The sequence below is a fragment of the Thunnus albacares genome, chromosome 22 (assembly GCF_914725855.1).
Source record: "Thunnus albacares chromosome 22, fThuAlb1.1, whole genome shotgun sequence".
Taxonomy (NCBI): Eukaryota; Metazoa; Chordata; class Actinopteri; order Scombriformes; family Scombridae; genus Thunnus; species Thunnus albacares.
In genome coordinates this window covers 5,200,431-5,223,366 of record NC_058127.1, presented here as the reverse complement: position 1 = coordinate 5,223,366, position 22,936 = coordinate 5,200,431, and the positions used below count along the sequence as shown (strand labels likewise).

Sequence of the window (22,936 nt, the reverse complement as noted above, 5' to 3'; positions counted from 1 at the left end):
AAATTTAACATTAAAAAGCTTCTGTTGCAGTCATGTATTTCTGTCACAAGATGGAGCCAGAAATTCACATGTTGTCACAGCAGCAACACATGAAGTGAAACAAATCTAAATATGCACATTACAACCAATATGTTATAAAGTTTGATCCCAAACTAACAGAAAGCTTAAAACTCAGTTAAGTCAAAGTGGCAAATGGGATTCACCATAATAATAATAATAATAATAATAATAATAATTATTATTATTATTATTATTATTATTATCATCATCATCATCATTATTATTATTATTATTATTATTATTATTATTATTATTATTATTATTATTATTATTATTATTATATCTTAGAGGTCTATGTGCAGGAATATTCATGTTTTAGCTGAATAATATTCAGATATTTTGATGAATACTGTAGTAAAACATGAAGTCAGTAACTGTTGTGAGAAGGTTGACATAAAGCTCCAGAAACCCTCCACTCCTCCTCCTCTTACCTTTTACATTGAAACTGTCAGCAGAAGAAGAAGACGGAGCCAAATCGACACAAAAAGCGAAAAAGGGTCAGTAAAGTTATTCCAACACGAAAGTAACATTAAATCCTTCCATGGAGATGTTTCAGTGGGTTTCAGTGAGGTTGTGTGAAGCTTGTAGATCAGAAGCTGCATCAGAATGAGGTGAGGAAGACGATTTAAAGTAGGCGCGACTCCCTCGCGGGCGAATCACAGCAGAGCAGGAACAAGCTATAAAATGAGCTGCTAGCCTATCAGAGCTCATTTTCTCAGGTGTAAGAGGAGGAGCGGAGACTAAAACTAACCAATCGTCGTTCTCCCTCTGGTGCAGCCTTTGATCTACAAGCTGCCGCCTTCAGTCCTCCTCTAAATGAAGATGTATAAATTGAGGAATCAGTTGTGTGAAGTTTTTTTCAACATTAAAAAATGAATTTTATTCTTTTTATCAATACTGCAGCTCTTTTTAGGATTTGTCTTTGCTGACTGAGATTTCTCAGAAATCTAATTGAACTTCTCGGTGGTCTGTTGAATTGTTCCTGCCAGAGCTTTCACCATAATCTGTGAACACTTCACACAGGTACAGACCCGAGTCATCAGTCCTGAGTCTGGACACATGAAGTCTGATTCGTCCTTCTCTGAGGGCGTCTTTGTCACACTGAACTCGTCCTGCAAACTGTCCATCCTGAGACTCTGGAGACTCAACACCCTCATGTACATGATATAGGATCAAGAGTTTAACACCAGTTAACAGTTGACAGAAGAAGTTAAGTGAGGTGGAGGAACTGTCAGGTTTGGTTGTAAACATCCATTCCAGTGTGATGTTGTCGTTCTCCTCTGCCTGATAGGAGGTCTGTGTCACATTCACTATAAATGTTCCTGTTGAGGAGACAGAGAGGGAAAGTGTTTAAAATACACCAGTAAAAAGGTCATGATTGATACCAATAATAAATACAATCTAAGTAATAACTGAATATAGAGCATCTTCCCAACTGGAATGAGGAATTTATATATTTTACAACAAAAGTCATCAAATCTTTTGACTTTTCTCTTTTTGGATGATGAACTGAGGATGTAAACTAACCGCAGACACAGGAGGTCAGGCTGATGAGCAGAAGGATCCTGCAGATCATCTTCTCCCTGTGAGAGGAGACAGAGGAGAGGAGTCATCAACACATGAGGTCAAAGTTCAGTCATCACAAGTGTGAGAAGGAAAATCTACAGCATCAAACCTCGATTCTCATGTCAGAAACAATGTGGACTAAAACCACACAAACATTAGTTGTTTCAAATGTCAATTACAAAAATCTTGAGTTTATTTCTGAATAAATTTAACATTAAAAAGTTTCTGTTGCAGTCATGTATTTCTGTCACAAGATGGCGCCAGAAATTCACATGTTGTCACAGCAGCAACACATGAAGTGAAACAAATCTAAATATGCACATTACAACCAATATGTTATAAAGTTTGATCCCAAACTAACAGAAAGCTTAAAACTCATCATAATAATAATAATAATAATAATAATAATAATAATAATAATAATAATAATAATAATAATAATAATAATAATAATATCTCAGAGGTCAATGTGCAGGAATATTCATGTTTTAGCTGAATAATATTCAGATATTTTGATGAATACTGTAGTAAAACATGAAGTCAGTAACTGTTGTGAGAAGGTTGACATAAAGCTCCAGAAACCCTCCACTCCTCCTCCTCTTACCTTTAACATTGAAACTGTCAGCAGAAGAAGAAGACGGAGTGAAATCGACTCAACAAGCGAAAAAGGGTCAGTAAAGTTATTCCAACACGAAAGTAACATTAAATCCTTCCATGGAGATGTTTCAGTGGGTTTCAGTGAGGTTGTGTGAAGCTTGTAGATCAGAAGCTGCATCAGAATGAGGACGACCGTTTGAATTAGGCGCGACTCCCGTGTGGGCGAATCACAGCAGGAACAGGAACAAGCTATAAAATGAGCCGCTAGCCTATCAGAGCTCATTTTGAGGAGGAGGAGACTAAAACTAACCAATCGTCGTTCTCCCTCTGGTGCAGCCTTTGATCTACAAGCTGCCTCCTTCAGTCCTCCTCTAAATGAAGATGTATAAATTGAGGAATCAGTTGTGTGAAGTTTTTTCAACATTAAAAAATGAATTTTATTCTTTTTATCAATACTGCAGCTCTTTTTAGGATTTGTCTTTGCTGACTGAGATTTCTCAGAAATCTAATTGAACGTCTCGGTGGTCTGTTGAATTGTTCCTACATATGGACAAGTTGTTTTAGACATTTTTTTAAATAAACTTTATTTTTGTGCACCTTATATTATTTTTCTATCACTCTTTTATCTAATTTATCTGCTTTTCTTATAACATCAGCTGAATGTGAGTCTGTTACATTGATCTCACTTCTGAAATGTGCAATTTTGTTGGTTTTTGTATATATTTTTCTATTATACGTTACGTTTAATGTGTCTGTATTTGTTTTCTGTATTATTTTATTATTTAATTACTTTGTACTATTGTAAAGGAAACGTCTGCACAAATGTCAGATATTAAAGTAGCTGCTCTGTGTTGACTTTTATGTATTTTAAGATCGCAGTTCGTCTTCAGTCCTCTAAATGAAACCACTGGCCATGTGACTCAGTTTGATTTGCTGAGCTGATGACGCAGTTTTATCAGACGGGTTGTTTCAAACAGACTCAGCTACTTCCTCATCTGACACATTTACTGTTGTGTAGTGAAGCAGTTCGTATGTGCAGCTGATAATTCAGGTGACATAAAGAGGAACAGATCTCTGCTCGCTCGCCTCTAAACAAGTAAGTAACATACAGTTGATCTAAAACATTGAATTACAGCTGAACTCATGTTTCTTCATTACTGTTGATGACAGGAGGACAGTGCGCACATTCAGCAGGAAATACAAATATTTATATATACAGCACAAGACAAAAGTTTGGACAAACTTTAAAATCTCTCTCTGTATATTCTTTTTAAACTTTGTTTTTAACAAAGTTCTTCTTTATTGATAATTGTTTGGATAGAAATTGTTGCTGCGCAGTCGCTGCTGAGTTCAAGTGCACAACAAGGAAATGAAGCAACCACTTTAATCTTTAAGCGGTTAAACTGCTGAACATGTTGAACATATTCAGAGATACATAAACCTGCACCTGTAGAGTTTCCTCCAGATGTATCAGTGTCACAAATACATCACTTAATGTCATTGTTGTCTAGTTCAGTTCAGATCTTTATTGTCACACAATAAAATCACAACAAGACAACAAAAGACATTAAAAGTGCCAGAGCTGTACACGCGATTCAGACAATAAGGATGTTTGTTAAAAGAAGAATAAAGATAAGAGAAATAAAGTGTGAAGAATCAACAGACAGTTCTTATTGTCTTATTGAGATAAATGAAAGCTTGAAACTGTTGCAGTGAGTTTTTGGAAACTTGTATGTGTGAATAGAGGACATGATGTCAAATTCAAACATGTAAATCTGTATCAACAAACATCAATATGACTCTGGATGAAGTTGTTTGTTTTCATAAATCTTCATTAACATTAACTTTAGACCATAAATACCATCAATATAACCATCGATGTGTTTAGTATCTCTGGTAACTGTGGAAAGTTGACTAGAATTTATCAAGTTGAAGGACAGAAAGAAATGACATTATTTTAAACAACTGTGTTTCATTTCCAGGTAAACATCAGGTTGATTCAATGCATCCAGCAAGTTGTTCAGCAGGAAAACTTCATCCTCACCTGCTTGTTCATGGTTCCTGAGAACAGCTGACAGACAAAACATCTCACAAGAACAGGTAAGATTTATATTAATGTTGTTTTTTAAATGCTACTATCTGAAATAAATGTATACAGAATAATGTGAAACAAGGTGCTGGATTCATGTTAACTAACTAATGTTAACAGGAGCTTTTAAAGCTGGAGGCTCACAGAGATCATTGTGTTTTTATTCATTAACTGGAGTCACGTGTGTGTGTTTAAACATCATCTAAGGGCTGAAAAAATGTACTTTCCCCACAAATTAGAGTCATGATAACATTACACACAAAGACAAAGTGTCAGAACTGAATTATTGCAGTTTTTAAATGTTGTTTGATTATTTGCATTTAATGATCTGTCACTTGGGATTTAATACTGAGAAAATATTCAACCACATGCTTTCAAAATTAGAAGAAAATACTTTAAAGTGCTTTTATCCTGATTTATAAAAGATTTTATGCCATAAACATAACAGAAATGCACAAAATGATACTTTAATGTGGCTTTAAATTTTATTTTCACTGATTTATAAACATTACAAACCTTAACAGGAGAACTCATCATGCTGAGGATGCACTTATTTAAATTCAGGGATGCCAGTGATCTACCAAGCTGTCCTGTTTGAATAAAATCCTCCAATACAACTGTTTCCTCTCTGCAGGGAGAAGATGATCTGGATCCTGCTGCTCCTCGTTCTGGCCTCCTCTGTCTGTGGTTAGTTTGATGTTTAAGGCTCAGTACAGATCCTGAAAAGATGGTGCTGGAGGCCTCTGGTGAGTCAGCAGAACTCTAACTAGTAAATATGTTGCATTAGGAAGAGTCTGAGAGTAACCTGCTGATTTACATCCACACAACATTTTGTCTTGAATGTGACTCAGACGCATCATGGAGGGACCAGCCATGTGTTCCTCACCACACCCAAGGTAACTGAAGGTAAGCAACATGGTGAGCTGTTACCATGGTAACTCATATACAAATAATTTGATGCACAAATCTGATTTCAAGGCTGCAAATGTATTTTATTTGCTACTTGGCCATTCAGATGTATCACATAAACCACTGCACCACATGGCTAATGTGGTAATAATAATACAACAACATGTGACAACATGTTGACAAAAAATCAGCATATTTATTGTGAAGAATTTATTGTTTCACACCATTTTCACATCTTTGTAAACTGGTTTTAACATCGACATGAACTGAAACTGTCAAGAAGGACAAACAATGAATGAGATTAAACTACAACATTGATCAGGCTGATTAGTTAAAGGGGACATATCATGCTTTTAATTGATTTTCTGTCTATTTTTATAGTATTACAATGTTGGATATCTATGTTAAACATGGTCAAAGTTCCAAAACTTGCACATATGTAAAAATGTTGCCTTCAAGACAAAAGTCAGAGCTTCAACCTGCTCTGGACGCTCTGATTGCAATGTTACCTCTACTTCCCCACCAAACTGACATCAGGTTGTTCACACATATGAGCGAAAACTGCCTGAACTGACAGTCTTCCTCAGATCAGGCAGAACTTCATCATGCAGATGTTGTTCTCCTCTCTCACACTCTCATCCTGCTGGGTTCTCTCAGGTGAAAAGGTCAGAGGTCTGGTTGGATGTGCAGGAAAAAGCAGCTTCATGGACACAGAAGGTAAAAAGATGCAGTGACAGACAGAAGTCTGATCTCTGAGAAACACAACTTCTATACTGCTGGATAGATGATTTCAGTCTTATCAGGAGATTTAGTGAAACAAAATCTGAAGGCAAAGCAGAGTCCAGCACAGACAACAAGTACAACTGCTGCTGCTGCTGCTGACAGTCCAATGTAGAGGACGATCATGTGGTCTCACAGTAGGTTTCTGAGGTTTGGGATGATCAACAGCTGCTGTAAAGGACATAAAATAATAATAATTGTTCTTGTATTCCACAAATACTGTTACCCCAACATTCAACTCTCCTACTTCTGACACTTCATGTTCAAAATTAAAATCTGGATTGTTTGTGCTTGAACCTGCTGATGTTTGTGTCCACATACAGCATATTTTTAACAATACAGTGGCTGCTGAGTGCAACCACACTCATAAAGTTTAGCAGTCCAGTCTGTACATCACTGATAACATGAATTAAAAAAGGCTTTCTGAGTTCTACTGAATCATCTTACCAGTGACATTGAGTTGACATCTGCCAGAGCTTTCACCATAATCTGTTTTCACTTCACACAGGTACAGACCCGAGTCATCAGTCCTGAGTCTGGACACATGAAGTCTGATTCGTCCTTCTCTGAGGGCGTCTTTGTCACACTGAACTCGTCCTGCAAACTGTCCATCCTGAGACTCTGGAGACTCAACACCCTCATGTACATGATACAGGATCAAAGGTTTTAACATCAGTTAACAGTTGACAGAAGAAGTTAAGTGAGGTGGAGGAACTGTCAGGTTTGGTTGTAAACATCCATTCCAGTGTGATGTTGTCGTTCTCCTCTGCCTGATAGGAGGTCTGTGTCACTTTCACTACAAATGTTCCTGTTGAGGAGACAGAGAGGGAAAGTGTTTAAAATACACCAGTAAAAAGGTCATGATTGATACCAATAATAAATACAATCTGAGCAATAACTGAATATAGAGCATCTTCCCAACTGTAATGAAGAATTTAGATATTTTACAACAAAAGTCATCAAATCTTTTGACTTTTCTCTTTTTGGATGATGAACTGACGATGTAAACTAACCACAGACACAGGAGGTCAGGCTGATGAGCAGAAGGATCCTGCAGATCATCTTCTCCCTGTGAGAGGAGACAGAGGAGAGGAGTCATCAACACATGATGTCAAAGTTCAGTCATCACAGGTGTGAGAAGGAAAATCTACAACATTAAACCTCGATTCTCATGTCAGAAACAATGTGGACTAAAACCACAGAAACAGTAGTCAGTAAAAAAAAAACTTGGTAAAAGCCAGAGGAGTCCAGAGTCTCTTCACTGTAAGTACTTTTAATAAAATTTACGTCCTTCAAAATATTGAAAATCTTGTTATGTTTTTAGTTCTTCACATCAGTGATGGAGGCCTCATACTGCTTGAGTTCAACAGTGAACTGATGGAAGCAGGTTTGGATCCAGATCATTTAGATTAGTGGATGTGAACATATATGAGGACAAATACTGCTACTAACTGAGAAGACTGATGGTCACACAGCAGAGACACAAACCACTTCTTAACTTCACCAAAAAACAAACAAAAAACTTAAAACATGTTATTTTAACATATAAATATTACAGTAACCGTGGTTAAGTATTTCATGTAGACACTAGTCATTATGCAGAATGACTCCTTTCAGAGTGATTACAGGTGTAAGTGGTATTTTAATAAGCTGGTAGATGTGATGATCATTAACAATGTTGTTGGATAAATGCATCACATGTAAAATCTTAGTCTTCAAAGTAAACAGCTGTCAAATAAATATATCCTACAGCCTGCTAGAAAGTACAATATAACCAATGATCTCCTGTATTAATGTATTTGTCTTTTTTCTTACTCATATTATATGTAGAAATGAGGCTCAATTTCATCTTCCTCATCATCTTCATCTGCTACCTCACCCTGACCCTCTGTTGCTACAACCTCATCCTCTCCTTGTATCCATGGCAGCTCATCACTGTGTCCCTGAAATCAGTAGAAAAAATATCTGTCTGTTTACCTGCCTGTCTGTCTGCAGGTCTATCTGTATGTGTATTAATCATTTAGATTATTTATATTCACACTGCATAGAAGAGTGAAAATGGATACATATTATGTATGTATGTAGATAATATGTATATTTTGGGCCAAGGGTCAAGGGTGCAGCTTCATCCTCATTCTCATCATCACTAACCAAAGACTCAATTTTCAACAGATTTCCATCAGCCAGATGTTCCAGGACCTTTATTGCTCTAAACCCTGAATATGAAGTTCTTGGACAAATATTAACTTTTTACACTATAGCAATACATTGTTTTTAGGTCAAAACTTAATTTTCATAATATTAATAGACTTGCTCAGGTTACATCTCTTAAGACCTGATGACCATTGTAAAGGACAATAACTTTTTTTTTAAAAATCTGTCCAAACTTGTTGTGCTATTGGATATATAATGCTTAAAAAACATTTTCACTGCTTAAATATTATGTTTAACACATCAAATGTAGAAAGTACTGTTTAAAATATATATATATATATATATATATATATATATATATATATATAATGCTGTTATACTTTAGTGTGACTTTTCATATCAACCGCTGGGCCATACTTGCATTGATTGGTTAGATGTGTCTACTATGTAACCAATCAGAAGACAGTTGGATGATAACAGCTAGAGGAGCAATATCATAACAAACTAAATCTTCACAACAATGACAACAACGTGTTACATATGAAACAGACACAGTCCTTTTAGATCTTCTATCATTTCTCTCTGACAGACCGAGATGTTACATAGCAGTGCAGATCAGTGTTTCAGTGCAAAGAGATTGTTGAACACGATGACTGAATATCGGAGTTTTTCCTGAACCGGAGCTCTTCAACACGTCGATCTGACCTGCTCCATTGGCTCCGTTATTTATTGATAAATGATATTAAAAAATAAAGTTGAAGTCAGAAAATCTGTCCAGAGGTTGTTTATATCTGTGGTGTGTGTGATCATGATCCCTTTTCTTCCGCGTTTGAGTCCTGTCCCTGTTTGTGGGTGTGTGCTGAGACAGATTGGGAAATCCCGCCGACCCGATACAGCCACACACACCATTGGTTGGTTGGTAACAAATTCATACTTTGCGCCCAAACCTTTCGACTCTCATCATTGGATGTATTACGAGGTAACACGGCGGTCGATTCAAAATTTTTTGGCTTTTGACGACGATTTTCTGAACTTTGGACTTGGCATTTGGCATAAACTGGTTTGTGACTTCGATCAGGATGGCGACTCAGGTAGGAGATGAAAATGATGACGATTATTTGGATTTTGATGACTAGACTCGAGTTTCTGGTGGGAAAGGTCGAGGAAAGGGGGAAAAAAAACAGGCCAGATGAAGTAAACCAAGGCAGTAAAAGAAACTTGGAAGAGAACAGTTCAGATGAAGGCAGTAGAGTTGTTCGCAAAAAAGACTTTAAGATATGAAATTAAAATGATCCCTAAATTCAGAGAGGAAGATCTTTCTTTCTGAATTAAAGAGTTATTTTAAATTCCTGTCTGAGTGAGATTGGTTAGGGTTAGGCAGAGCCATATGGTCAAAATGTTATTTTGACTAGTCACATTGTATTTGTAGATAGCCTATCTCTATTGCCATTCTGACTAAGAAGAACATAATTTGACAAGGAGACATGCTGTTACGGATATCTAAAATATAATATGTTAAAATGGCGTCCTATCTACTTGTCAAGATATCCACAATACATCTGTGGATATCTGAAATGACAATTGTGGCAGATGGTGGAAATATTAATTTAGTTGTGCCTGTAGGATAGAAGGTGTGCAAGAGCCAAAGTGATCTGTTTTAATGATCTGATTCGCCGGGTTTCTCGCTACCAGCGCTCCTCCCTCTCTTCATTCACTGTTACTCACTCGACCACAGCTTCTCTCTCTCTCTCTCTCTCTCTCTCTCTCTCTCTCTCTCTCTCTCTCTCTCTCTCTCTCTCTCTCTCGTGCGCGCGGTCGAGAGAGAGTCCGGAAGCCGACAGAAAAGTCTAACTTTACGTCATCAAATGCAGAGAAATGTCCTCTCCTCGTCCCAGTAACGTCTTTGTACTCTCACTGCCAGATGGGGAGACTAAAGTAATGCACTCGAGCTTTAAAACATTATTCAGTATCAGAGTATTTGCCAACTATACACTGTATCCATATTTGTGGGTGAGCAGCACCTGTTGCAGGCAAGAATGAGAATGAATGAACCAAATTGGCAGTGATTGGGGATCACTGTGATCTACTTGTCATGCTGCCCCCCTATGGCTGTTTTCTGAAAATGCATCACTGTGACTTGTTGCCAAGTTTTTAAATGTTGTTTGATTATTTGCATTTAATGATCTGTCACCTGGGATTTAATACTGAGAAAATATTCAACCACATGCTTTCAAAATTAGAAGGAAATACTTTGAAGTGCTTTTATCCTGATTTATAAAAGATTTTATTCCATTTATACAACAAAAATGCACAAAATGATACTTTAATGTGGCTTTAAATTTTATTTTCACTGATTTATAAACATTACAAACCTTAACAGGAGAACTCATCATGCTGAGGATGCACTTATTTAAATTCAGGGATGCCAGTGATCTACCAAGCTGTCCTGTTTGAATAAAACCCTCTAATAAAACTGTCTCCTCTCTGCAGGGAGAAGATGATCTGGATCCTGCTGCTCCTCGTTCTGGCCTCCTCTGTCTGTGGTTAGTTTGATGTTTAAGGCTCAGTACAGATCCTGAAAAGATGGTGCTGGAGGCCTCTGGTGAGTCAGCAGAACTCTAACTAGTAAATATGTTGCATTAGGAAGAGTCTGAGAGTAACCTGCTGATTTACATCCACACATTTTGTCTTGAATGTGACTCAGACGCCTCATGGAGGGACCAGCGATGTGTTCCTCACCACACCCAAGATAACTGAAGGTAAGCAACATGGTGAGCTGTTACCATGGTAACTCATATACAAATAATTTGATGCACAAATCTGATTTCAAGGCTACAAATGTATTTTATTTGCTACTTGGCCATTCAGATGTATCACATAAACCACTGCACCACATGGCTAATGTGGTAATAATAATACAACAACATGTGACAACATGTTGACAAAAAATCAGCATATTTACTGTGAAGAATTTACTGTTTCACGCCATGTTTCATCTTTGTAAACTGGTTTTAACATCGACATGAACTGAAACTGTCAAGAAGGACAAACAATGAATGAGATTAAACTACAACATTGATCAGGCTGATTAGTTAAAGGGGACATATCATGCTTTTAATTGATTTTCTGTCATTTTTATAGTATTATAATGTTGGATATCTATGTTAAACATGGTCAAAGTTCCAAAACTTGCACATATGTAAAAATGTTGCCTTCAAGACAAAAGTCAGAGCTTCAACCTGTTCTGGACACTCTGATTGCAACGTTACCTCTACTTCCCCACCAAACTGACATCAGGTTGTTCACACATAAGAGCTAAAACTGCCTGAACTGAGGGGTCAGTATAAGATAAATAAGGAGGTTTTTGATCTATAAGTCATGCAAATATAATATATTCCAGTGGAGCCCCAGAATAAAAACATAGACCTGGACATGTGCAAATGTTCCCTTTAACTAACATCTATTTATTTAGAGGGAAAAAAATGACATTTTGCTTTCTCTGTTTTTCTCTGAAGAAGAAGAAGAAACTTTTGTATAACATTAATGAAGCACAAAATTATTGTTATAAGAATGCAGTAGTGATGTGCATTTGTACCTGTTTTATTGTGTCTATTTCATATTTAATACATAAGCTAATTATATTGTATATGAGTGTGTTTAGCTTCCAGACAGGCAGCCTGTGTTTCAGTTGTCATTTTAAAAGCATCTCCTGCATTATGACTCAACAGTAACTAAACTGAAACATCAAGTCACATGATGTGATTTCCAGCTCGGGGCCTCGGCCTTAGAAAAAAAAAACCTAAATCCACCTGACCACAAGTCAGTGTGTGAAAGCATGAAACACTTCCTGCTCTAAACTGCATTTCATCGTGTTCTGAAGTCAAATGAAAGCAGCAGCAGCCTGGAGGAGAAGACAAACACATTCATTTAAAGTTCAAACTTGTTTTAATGATGTTGATGTGATGTAAAAAATGAGTTAATTGCAATAATTTGTTGAAATCTTTGAACAGCTTTTTCAAATGTCCATAGAAATGTTTTAATTCTCCTGCAAAGCACTTTTAACTCTATGAAGCACTTTCTAACTTCAACATAAAATGTGACTGTTATTTTCTACAATGTTAAAGTAAAGCTTGACATGTTTATACTGTGTAAAATGACTGTGACTGTAGGAACATGGAGGGATTGTATTTTCTATTTTTTGTACTTTTGATATCTTCAGCTGTGTGTTTGCAGCAGTTTTGAGGATCTGATTTCTCTTTATTTTCAACATATGATCTCTGAATGTTTAATTATGTCATGAATCACTCATTAAATGTGTTCAGTCCACTGTCGACTCTACATGTTTCTTTACTTTAACCACAATAAACTACCAGGTAACCAGACAGCCAGCAGTGGTGGAAAGTAACTAAGTACATTTACTCAAGTACTGTACTTAAGTATAATTTTGAGGTTCTTGTACTTTACTTGAATATTTCCATGTGATGCTACTTTCTACTTCCACTGCACTACATTTCAGAGGGAAATATTGTACTTTCTACTCCACTACATTTATTTGACAGCTGTAGTTACTTTTCAGATGAAGATTTGACACAATGGATAATATAACAACCTTTTAAAATACAACACATTGTTAAAGATGAAACCAGTGGTTTCCAACCTTTTTGGCTTTTGACGCCTTACAAAAAGCAGTGTGTAGTCGGGGTCACATTTCACATGTCTATGAGTTGTTAACAGCTCCACCAAATAGTGATTTTTCCCTCTAAACCTAAATATCTATCAGAGTTCTTTTCATGTCAGTCATTAGTTTGTGTTTTCTGTTATTTGCAATTCTTTCAATATTTGAATGACTTATTAATAATTGTATTTTCCACAGCGTTAAAAACTGATATAAGTGAAATACATAAATACACCTCTTGTCTAGATCTGTCCATATTCTCGTCATTGATGCAGCTTGTAAAGCACTTTGTAACTGTTTGAATATTAATAAAGTTTATCATCATTATTTTGTTGTTGCTGAATGTAGTTTTTGAGAACTTTGATGATAGACTCTGTAATCTTTGGCCTTCAGGCAGGTGAGGTCCTCAGTCAGACAGTTGGTGGATGTAGGTTGAAATAGACAGAACGAGACACATCACACAGATATGAGGAAGACACACCTGTTAGATGGTTTTAGACTGTTTAGATGTCTTGACACAGAATGTAAGATGATTATTAAACTTAAACGTCATAATTTATGCTCCGTGAACGCGCCGTGTACACAGTGTGGGTGCGCGCACAGTTCCTGAGTGTAGACAGTGAGCGCGCGCTCACTGAGCGGAATCCTTGACAGTGAAGGATTCTGATTCGTCAGAATCAGCCGTCAATCAACCCGTTCCTCTGCGCTGTTAATCCAATATGAACATACTATATGAACTCATTTTCACTTGATCCAAGTAATCTACAGAAAAACAAAGTTTGGCTCCAAGTCAGTGAGCTCAGTTCCTCCACACTGTGTACACGTAACTAAGTACATTTTCTCTGCGCAGAGGAACGGGTTGATTGACGGCTGATTCTGACGAATCAGAATCCTTCACTGTCAAGGATTCTGATTCTGACGAATCAGAATCAGTAGTACGGAATCAGTGAAGGATTCTGATTCGTCACAGTCACAAAAGTGATTGTGACTGATACTGATACTGATTTTTTCTTCACTCTCATCAGGGAATTAAACAAACAGCAACGGTAAGACTTCATATGGACGATTTTCTATAACCAATAATCAGTGGTGGAAGAAAGTATTCTGATCTTTACATTTACTTGACTTAAAAGTCTTGCATGATAAATCCTTTTTTAATGTACTAATTTACTTTCCATCACTGTTCATCATCACAACCTGAGGTCAGAAACTGATTTAAAGACATTTTTAGAGAACTTTACTGGGATTAAAAATGAAATCATCTATAAATCATTGAGTTTGACACGATGTGACCTCAGCTGGATTTTTATATGTGTTCAGTTTTGTGATAATTAAATCCGTTTCTTTTGGTTTTACATTCCTTGTCATAGTGTTTTTATTATTTTCTCCTTGTATGATTGTCTTTTCTTTTATTCTTTTCCATCCAAAACAGTTTTCATTAAAGTGCTGTGTGTGTTTGAGACAAGATGATGTTCAGGATCCCGCTGACCATCACTGTGACTTTATGTGTCTACGGTTAGTTTCATATCTTCAGTTCATTTTTCAGACAGAGAAAAGTTGTTTTCTGACTTCACACACCTCACAGTCTGACTGTGTTTCTGTCTCCTTCACCTGCAAATCTGTCGTTAGCAATATGAAGAGAAAATGACTTTGTATGATTATTTGATTTTATATTCATTTATTGTCCCCATTAAGCAGTTTTATATATTAGTATGTTATGTTTTGCATTATATTCTAACATCTAGATGCAGACAATATTTTCTCTGTAATAAAACTGCAAACAAATCACACCACAACACACGTGTTTGTTAGAGTTCAACTATACATCTTTAAAGATAAAGTAGGTGTTTACATGCAGAACACACAACCCTTTGCTGAGAGGTTTTATTTCAGAGGTGAGTTTTGCAGATATGAGCAAGACACAGAAAAGATCTCAGATGTTTGATGTGATTTTAGCTTTGCATTCACAAGTTGATCTTATGACTCGTACCAAACACTTTCCTTTTAGCTGACATTCATTCAGTCTTATGGGCATCCACAGCAGGAATTATAGTTGTTGACAGATACATTAATAAACACTTATAACTACATTTGAGTGTGTTATTAACATTTATAAAATGTTTATATGCTGCTTATGAATGATAAACAGGGTGCTGTGTCACCAAAATGTAAAAAATAAAACCAAAATACAATGATAGTTTCACAGATTATCACTTAAAGATTTTGTTTGATGTGAATTTATTTGCATTGTAAAAGATAAATAATACAGTAAATGTGATGAGTGCAGCCTGTGATAAAACATTTAGAGCATCTTTCCAACATGGCGGCAGCGTGTAGGACTTATAGTCTTATTGGTGTCCATGTTGAAATTATTATTTTTTTTAAAAAATCTCTTTTTCTCTTTCTTTTCTTCTCAGGAATGTTTTATCCCCAAAGAATGACTGTAAACTATCAGGCAGGAGAAAACATGAACATCTCGGTGGAATGGCGTTTCTTCAACAAAACACTCAAGATCCACGGTGTGTTCCTGCCCACGGAGGTTAAAGAGTTCTGGTTTAATATCACTGGTGAGTTGACACACAAGAAAAAAACAAGTTCTGATACACAAATCTGTTTTCAGTTCTTGGACTTTTTCTCTGATCTTTGATTTTTGGTGAAATATTGGATCATTTGAACATTTTTTTTAATATATCAAAATTGTCCATTTTTTGGTGTTTAATGCATTAATAAATTAATTGATTTAATTGTTTTATTGAATGTTTTATATTGAAGTCATTCAATAGAAGCATCATACAACGTTTCAGTTTTTTATGGATCAATGTAAACATTTAATATAACTTCACATCTTTTATATGCACATTGTATCTCCAGTGAAGTAGTGAATTATAATTTAATAACAGTTTTTATGTCCTTTACAGCAGCTGTTGATCAGCCCAAACCTTAGAAACAACCAGAGAGTCGGGAAGGATTGGCCTCTACGTTGGACTGACAGCAGCTGGACTCTACTCAACACATGATGCATTTCATTAAAATTGGCATTTTGTGTGTCATTTGTATTTTAACTTAATATTAAATCAATATTAAATTCAAAATTAAGCAGGGTTGAATGTCCAAAATCCGGCCAAGGGACAAAGGAAATATAACAAAAACGACTTTATAAAAGGACACTTTTTATATGATAAAAACAATGACTGATCTATCATTTCAATTTTATATGTATCATTTGGTGTCGATTAAGTGTGATGAAAATAAAAAATGAGAAATGTGTTTTGGTTTTTCTTCTTTCTGCCAGGGACACAAAAATGACAATAGTTGAAGAATGTACTTATGCTCACATGTAGAACCTGGTCTAAAATCCCCACATATTTATGCATGACAACTGTTAATATCACAAAGTTGTGGCTTAGTCAAGTTAAACCAGTTCTTACTTTTAACCACGGTATCCATGACAACCACAGGAAGCTGCTTCACACAGTCAACAGTAACGCAAAGAGATCAACTCAGCTGCCGCTGTTTTCGGCCACAGACCAGCACTTTTAACTACTGTAAGAGTGAAGTTGTGTCTTATGGGCAAAAGTTGTGTAAACGTAAGGTTAAACATCAGTTTACTGTGTTTTGTTGAACATTGCCTGTTTGCATATGTTTATTGATGCAGTGTTTGGGTGATATTGTAGTGTCAGCCGCTTGGCGGCGCTGTTCAGACAGTGGGTAGAGTTTTGAGGGGAGAGAAGGAGAGAAAGAGGATGAGAAGTGTGTGATGACTTGACTGAGCTGTGTTTGTTGAACGTGACTAAAGTTATGAGGAGAACCCAGAACGTATTGGACTGATTTATTCCCTCACTCACACCCACGTCGCTTACACTGGTGGCAGCGGTGGGATTTCCTCCTGTGGAATATAGTCCTTTGGGATTCTGCTCAACTTTTTGAGTCCCTAAAGCTATAGGCTAACGATAGCTACGCTAACCGCTAGCTTAGCTTTAGCTTTCAGTACAGTTAGCCAGCTAGTCGTTACCAAGTCCGTTTTTTTTTTTTTTTGTTTTGTTAGCTTCAAGTGAGTTTAGAAATCGTGTTTCGGTCATCTAACTCCGTCCGAGGGCTAAAGAAAAAAATAATAAAAGAGACGAATGAAACTCATCATGTCTGACGAGGAAGCATTCTCCATCGGTGAGCAGCGAGCCAGCACAAGCACGAGGGGGGCCTCAGCGCAAGGTGTGCCGCCATCTAGCAGAACACAGGGAGCGCCCAGGGGCATTCCCTTACCGCCACCATTTCACAACGATGGCCGTGAGTCTTTTCAACTATGGGCTCGCCGCTATGAGGTAATTCAAAAGGCCCGTTACAAGGACAGTGGTGTGGACATGAATACAGTATTAGCAGCTAAGTTACCCACTAGACTACCACCAGAACTGTTCATTGTATGGGATAATCTGCCCCGGGAAACTCAGGACTCTTATACTGAAGCAAAGAAGCACTTGCAGACAGCTTTTGGCCAAAAGGATGTAATTGCATCATTTCAGACATTCCCTAATGCCCGGCATAGACTACCTAATGAAGCAATGGAAGTTTATGCTGCAGACATATGCAGGCTTGTCAAAGAAGCTTTCCCTGATTTTGAGCACAATGCTTCAGAGTATATGAAAATGTCTCGCTTCATTGCTGGTCTGGATCAGGAACTTCAAGTCAAATGTCATGAAAGAGGGGTGAAAACTTTCACTGAGGCTTTTCAAGTCGCCTCCCAAGCTGAACGGGCTCGCCAAGCAGCTAGATTAGTAATGCCAGTGTCCTCACCAAATGTTACCATCAGAGATATTGGCACAATGCAGTCAGTAAATTCAGTACGTGAAAATGACATTGAACTCGGGAAAACAGTTCAGAACCTCACTGCTACTGTTAAAGACTTGAGTAAGAATATGGATGCACTGAGACTGCAGCTGGATGAGCGAAGCAGGGAGCACCACCGTGACAGGCACATGCATGTGCGTCCTCAAAGATCTCCCTCACCTTATGGGAGAAGCCCAGATAGGGATGCAAAGGGATGGAGCTCAGGCTACAGACATTCCCCCTCCAGATACTCACGTTCCAATCATTCTCCAGAACACTATTCTCCTTAGAGGACTCGCCACCATCAAGATCACACCCGTAGGGAGCCTGACAGGTACCGACAACCTTACAGAGATACTCACTACTCAGACCATGCCTTTAGCCCTTATGAGGAAAAGAGAGGGAGGCACCGCCGAAGCCCGAGTCCCTATGCCAAGCATGTTTCATTCCAAGAGTATGGGGACCAAGGCCAAACACGACAACCAAAGGACTGGGACAGTCAGTATCCCACTAAGAGTGGTTACAAAGATCATGGCAGATTCCCACAGGGAAACGGCCGTTAGCTGATGATGCGGGGTGTTCATCAGCTACGTCTCTGGAAGCCCCAGACATCTGCCTCACTGAAATAACAGACTGCATCAGTAAACCACCAACCCCCAGTGGTAATACAGATATGACAACCCCCCTGACTGAAAGTGTGAACATTGAAGCCACTGTAAGTAAAGACTTCACCTCCTATGTAAGTGGAATTGTTGAGGGCACTAATATGCACATCATGCCAGATACAGGTTCCACTATTTCGCTCATCAGTGAGGAAACCAAAATGTCACTTCCTTCCCTAGCAAAAAGACCCATTAAAAAGAAGTTTATCATGTCACAAGCGGTGACTGGCCAAACTTTGGATACATTGGGTATGATAGACATCACCTTTAAACTAGGGTCTCAAACTCTGCAACATGAAGTGCAAGTCATCAGAAATGTCAGTCAAGGCTTTATATTAGGTTTTGATTTTCTCAAGCCTCACTGTGTGATTCTGGATATGGGGAGAGGACTGTGCTATCTGGGTGATGATGTCCTGCCCCTACTCAGGAAGAGTGACCTGGCACCTGCTAGTTGTACAGCACAAATAATGGAGAACACCACTGTCCCGCCACGGTGTGAAATGATTTGCAAAGTTGCCCTGATTCCCCCTGTAATCAATGCAGGCATACTAGGCAGCTACAGTGGCTGTCTTGAACCCCGACGACTAGAGATGGATGGTATCGCAGTTGCCCGCACACTGTCTACTGCTAGAGATGGCTGTACTGTTGCACGCATCATCAACCCAACACATGGCCCTATGGTGCTTCATTCAGGTATGCAGTTAGGACAGTTTACCCCTGTATCTGACACTGAGGTAATTCAGGATTCAGCCCCAGTATGTAAGGTGTCCACCTGCCCAGTACCACCATCCAGCCTGCCAACTAATGTCACGCATTCAACCAAACTGCCTTTTGATGTCAAATGTGGAGATCTGACAAGTGCAGAGAGGTTTGAACTTCACAGCTTGCTCTCATCTTACCAAGATGTGTTTAGTAAAACCAGCACAGACTTTGGTAATACAGACATTGTCAAACACAAAATCTACACAAACCATGCACCCCCAGTTAGGAAGCGTGCATATCGCACTTCCCCAAAAATGCAAACACTGATCCAGTCACATGTGGATGAAATGCTGGAAAAAGGAATAGTGGAAGTTAGTCACAGCCCTTGGGCAGCACCTGTGGTGATGGTCAGGAAAAAAGATGGCACATGGCGTTCCTGTGTGGACTACAGAGGCTTAAATGCAGTCACTGTAAAGGATGCACACCCTTTACCCAGAACAGACGACACCTTGGATGCTCTCAGAGGCTCATCGGTGTTCAGCACAATGGATCTTTCATCAGGGTACTGGCAAGTGCAGCTAGAGGAGCAAGACAAAGCAAAGACAGCTTTCACCACAGGTAGAGGACTTTACCAGTTTCGTGTCATGCCCATGGGCTTGGTAAATGCACCCCCCACTTTTCAACATCTAATGCAGCTAGTGCTACAGGGTCTCTCGTGGAAGACATGCCTGGTATACCTAGATGACATTATTGTCTATAGCTCCAGCTTTTCTGTCCATCTCCAGCATTTGAGGGAGGTGTTGGATCGCCTCAGAGCTGCCAATCTGAAACTCAAACCTTCAAAATGCTGCTTTGCTCAACAGGAAGTGGCATTCCTGGGACATGTTGTTTCTTCTGCAGGACTAAAATCTGACCCAAAAAACATTGAGAAAGTGAGAGACTGGCCTGCGCCTACAAACCCCAGTGAAGTGAGAGCATTTCTCGGGCTATGCTCTTACTACCGGCGCTTCATCTACCAGTTTTCTAAAATGTCAGAGCCCCTGCATGCTCTCACTCAGAAAGGAAAGACATTTTTATGGACTGAGGTTGAGCAGAGAGCATTTGAAAGACTCCGCCATGCTCTGTGTAACACACCCATCCTCTCCTATCCAGATTTCACACGCGAGTTTCTACTCTTCACTGATGCATCCAACACAGCTATTGGATGTGTTCTGTCACAGATGAATGCTGAAAACAGGGAAAATGTCATTGCATATGGGAGCCGCATTTTGACAAAAACAGAGAAACGGTGGCCTACATATGACAGAGAACTGTGGGCTATCATATGGGCCATTCGTCACTTTCGCCAATATTTGACAGGTTACCCCTTCCGCATCATCACTGACCACAAACCCCTTCTCTCCCTGAGGAAGATGGCTCTGGATTGTGATCCTACAGGTCGCAGGGCAAGATGGGCTCTGGAAATTGATCCTTATGACTGGACAATTGAATATAGACAAGGTACAAAACACGCCAATGCTGACTCTATGTCCCGTCGTCCCTTCACAGGTGAAGGCACCACCCCTATGGTTATAGCCAATCAGGTGAGATGTGTTTCCATTCACACTCAAACAGACCCAATAGAGTCATCCATGTGCACTTCAGCCACTGAGCTGGCACCCTGCTCAGAGACTTTACCCACTGCTTCGACTGCTATGGATTTAATATCACTCATGCAGTCTGCTTCACCAGATACTGCAGCTGTAACGGTGGACAGTTCACTCCTGAATATTGACAGGCAGTATTTCCTCCAAGCTCAAAAAGCTGATCCTGAGTTGCAAATAGTCAGGAGCTGGGTGTTGACTGACCATAGGCCACCATTCTCAAACATTAAAGCAACCTCACCTGAAATGAGACAGTACTGGAGAGAGTTTCCTAAACTCACCCTTGTTGATGGTCTTTTGTGTCGCAAAGTCAGACCTCCACCAGGTGACCCTGTTTTACAGATTGTAGTTCCTAGTAACTTGCAGAAGGAAGTGTTTCAAACTTTACATGGACATTCACTCTCGGGACACTTCAGTTCACAAAAGACATTACAAGGGGCACAGATCAGATGCTTTTGGCCTCACATGACACGTGACATAACTCAGTGGTGTCTTGAATGTACAGCCTGTGAAGCACGGCGACCACAGACACCACACCAACAGGCCCCTATGCAAAACATAGTCACATCTAGGCCTTTTGAGAAAATTGCAGCAGACCTGACGGAACTGCCACTCACACACAGTGGTAATCGGTATGTACTTGTTGTAATGGACTATTTTACTAAGTACTTAACTTGTATGCACTTCCTGATCAACGGGCAACCACTGTGGCTAAATGTTTGTTTGAAGATTATATCAGCCACCATGGTGTGCCTCAAAGTTTGCACACTGACCAAGGCCGTCAGTTCAACTCAGATCTTGTCAAAGAACTGTGCAACCGTCTGGGAATACATAAAACGAGGACATCACCTTATCATGCTATGTCAGATGGCATGGTGGAATGAGCAAATAGGACCATCAAGGACCAGTTAGCAAAATATCTGTATACCAGAGGAGGTGAATGGGATGACCATCTACGGCAGATTGAATTTGCATACAACACGACTGTTCACTCCTCCACAAAACACACTCCTTTCTTCCTGGCCCATGGCAGAGCGGCCCACCTGCCTGCAGATCTCCTCCTTGGAGACTCACCAGGACTTTCAAACGCCACACCAGGTACTCCAAGTGAATATGCCAATTCGGTATTACTGAAACTGTGTGCTGCTTTTCACTCTGTTGCACATAACCTTGAGGCAGCAGGTGCTCAACAAAAGCACTACTATGATCGTCGGATGAAACACACAGCCTATGAGCCAGGTGACTTAGTGTGGGTTGACCTTCCTGCCCTTGCTAGACAAAAACTGTCACCTAAGTGGACCGGCCCTTTTAAAGTTCTACGACAGCTTGACTCAGGCACAGGTGGCATTGGAGTAGACTATGAACTTCTGGATCAACGGGACCCTAGAGCTAAACCTAAGATCATTCACTACAATCGCCTGAAACCTTATCGTTCAGCCTGGTCAGCTGACAGACTTCCAGTTCCACCCTCATCTTCAGAACTGACTGTACCAGCAAACGGCCCAGGTCCCCCACTGCTCACTGCACTCTCAGGCTCCAGACCTTATGTATACAGGCACCCAAATAAGCCCGGGTGCTCTGTGACTGCGCCTAGGGATCAGACAAATGTTTACCCTCTGCCCCAGAGTGCTACTAGCACCACAACACAGGTGGGAGACAATGTTGCCACAGGACATTCCAGTGAACTGTCTCCGGTAGTTCAGCCTTTCACGGAAGTAAGGACTAAGTCAGGTCGTTGTGTACGTCCCCCAGTGCGTTACAGGACTGTTGAATGAACTGTGGTCTGTGTCATATGCTTGATTGAGAAGTACAAGTAAAAAAAAACAAACAAACAAAAAAAAAAAACACTGAGATGTTATAGGCAAACACAAGGAAAAAAATGTATCCTGTTTCACTGTTCTTTGTTGTTGTTTTGCCAAAGTCATCTGTTTATATTGTTGTTAAGCATAAAGTAGTGACAATTGGCTTCCTGTAAAATCTAGAATAGAATTTAAAATCCTTCTCCTAACTTACAAAGCCCTTAATGGTCAGGCACCACCATATCTTGAAGAGCTCATAATACCGTATTATCCCACTAGAACACTGCGCTCCCAGTATGCAGGCTTACTGGTGGTCCCTACAGTCTTTAAAAGTAGAATGGGAGGCAGAGCCTTCAGCTATCAGGCTCCTCTTCTATGGAACCATCTACCGGATTCAGTCCGGGGTGCAGACACCCTCTCTATGTTTAAGAGTAGGCTTAAAACTTTCCTTTTTGATAAAGCTTATAGTTAGGGCCGAC

The 22,936-nt window shown here is 39.1% G+C and overlaps 1 protein-coding gene and 2 long non-coding RNA genes across 18 annotated transcripts in view; 2 read left to right on the top strand and 1 right to left on the bottom strand.

Moving 5' to 3' along the window:
* Positions 1–22,936, bottom strand: part of LOC122974236 (butyrophilin-like protein 8) — a 93,595-nt gene that overhangs the window by 40,624 nt on the left and 30,035 nt on the right. For 8 of the 15 annotated variants that reach the window (XM_044342229.1, XM_044342230.1, XM_044342227.1 and 5 more), the window contains exon 2: positions 1,588–1,643. In XM_044342229.1, the coding sequence (XP_044198164.1) occupies positions 1,588–1,643 (56 nt within the window). Of the gene's footprint in view, positions 1–1,587; positions 1,708–2,230; positions 3,060–5,854; positions 6,173–6,448; positions 6,810–7,014; positions 7,056–22,936 lie in introns of those variants that run through there. The other 7 variants (XR_006400257.1, XR_006400256.1, XR_006400258.1 and 4 more) reach the window with 7 other exon arrangements.
* Positions 1–22,936, top strand: part of LOC122974287 — a 38,597-nt gene that overhangs the window by 12,748 nt on the left and 2,913 nt on the right. The window lies entirely within an intron of this gene.
* Positions 3,157–6,851, top strand: LOC122974288. 2 transcript variants are annotated; one of them, XR_006400280.1, is made up of 6 exons: positions 3,157–3,319; positions 4,206–4,323; positions 4,947–5,058; positions 5,164–5,218; positions 5,879–5,938; positions 6,510–6,851. It is a non-coding gene; the product is annotated as an uncharacterized LOC122974288 (long non-coding RNA). The 2 variants fall into 2 exon arrangements; XR_006400281.1 differs by lacking the exon at positions 5,879–5,938 and having other exon boundaries at positions 3,159–3,319.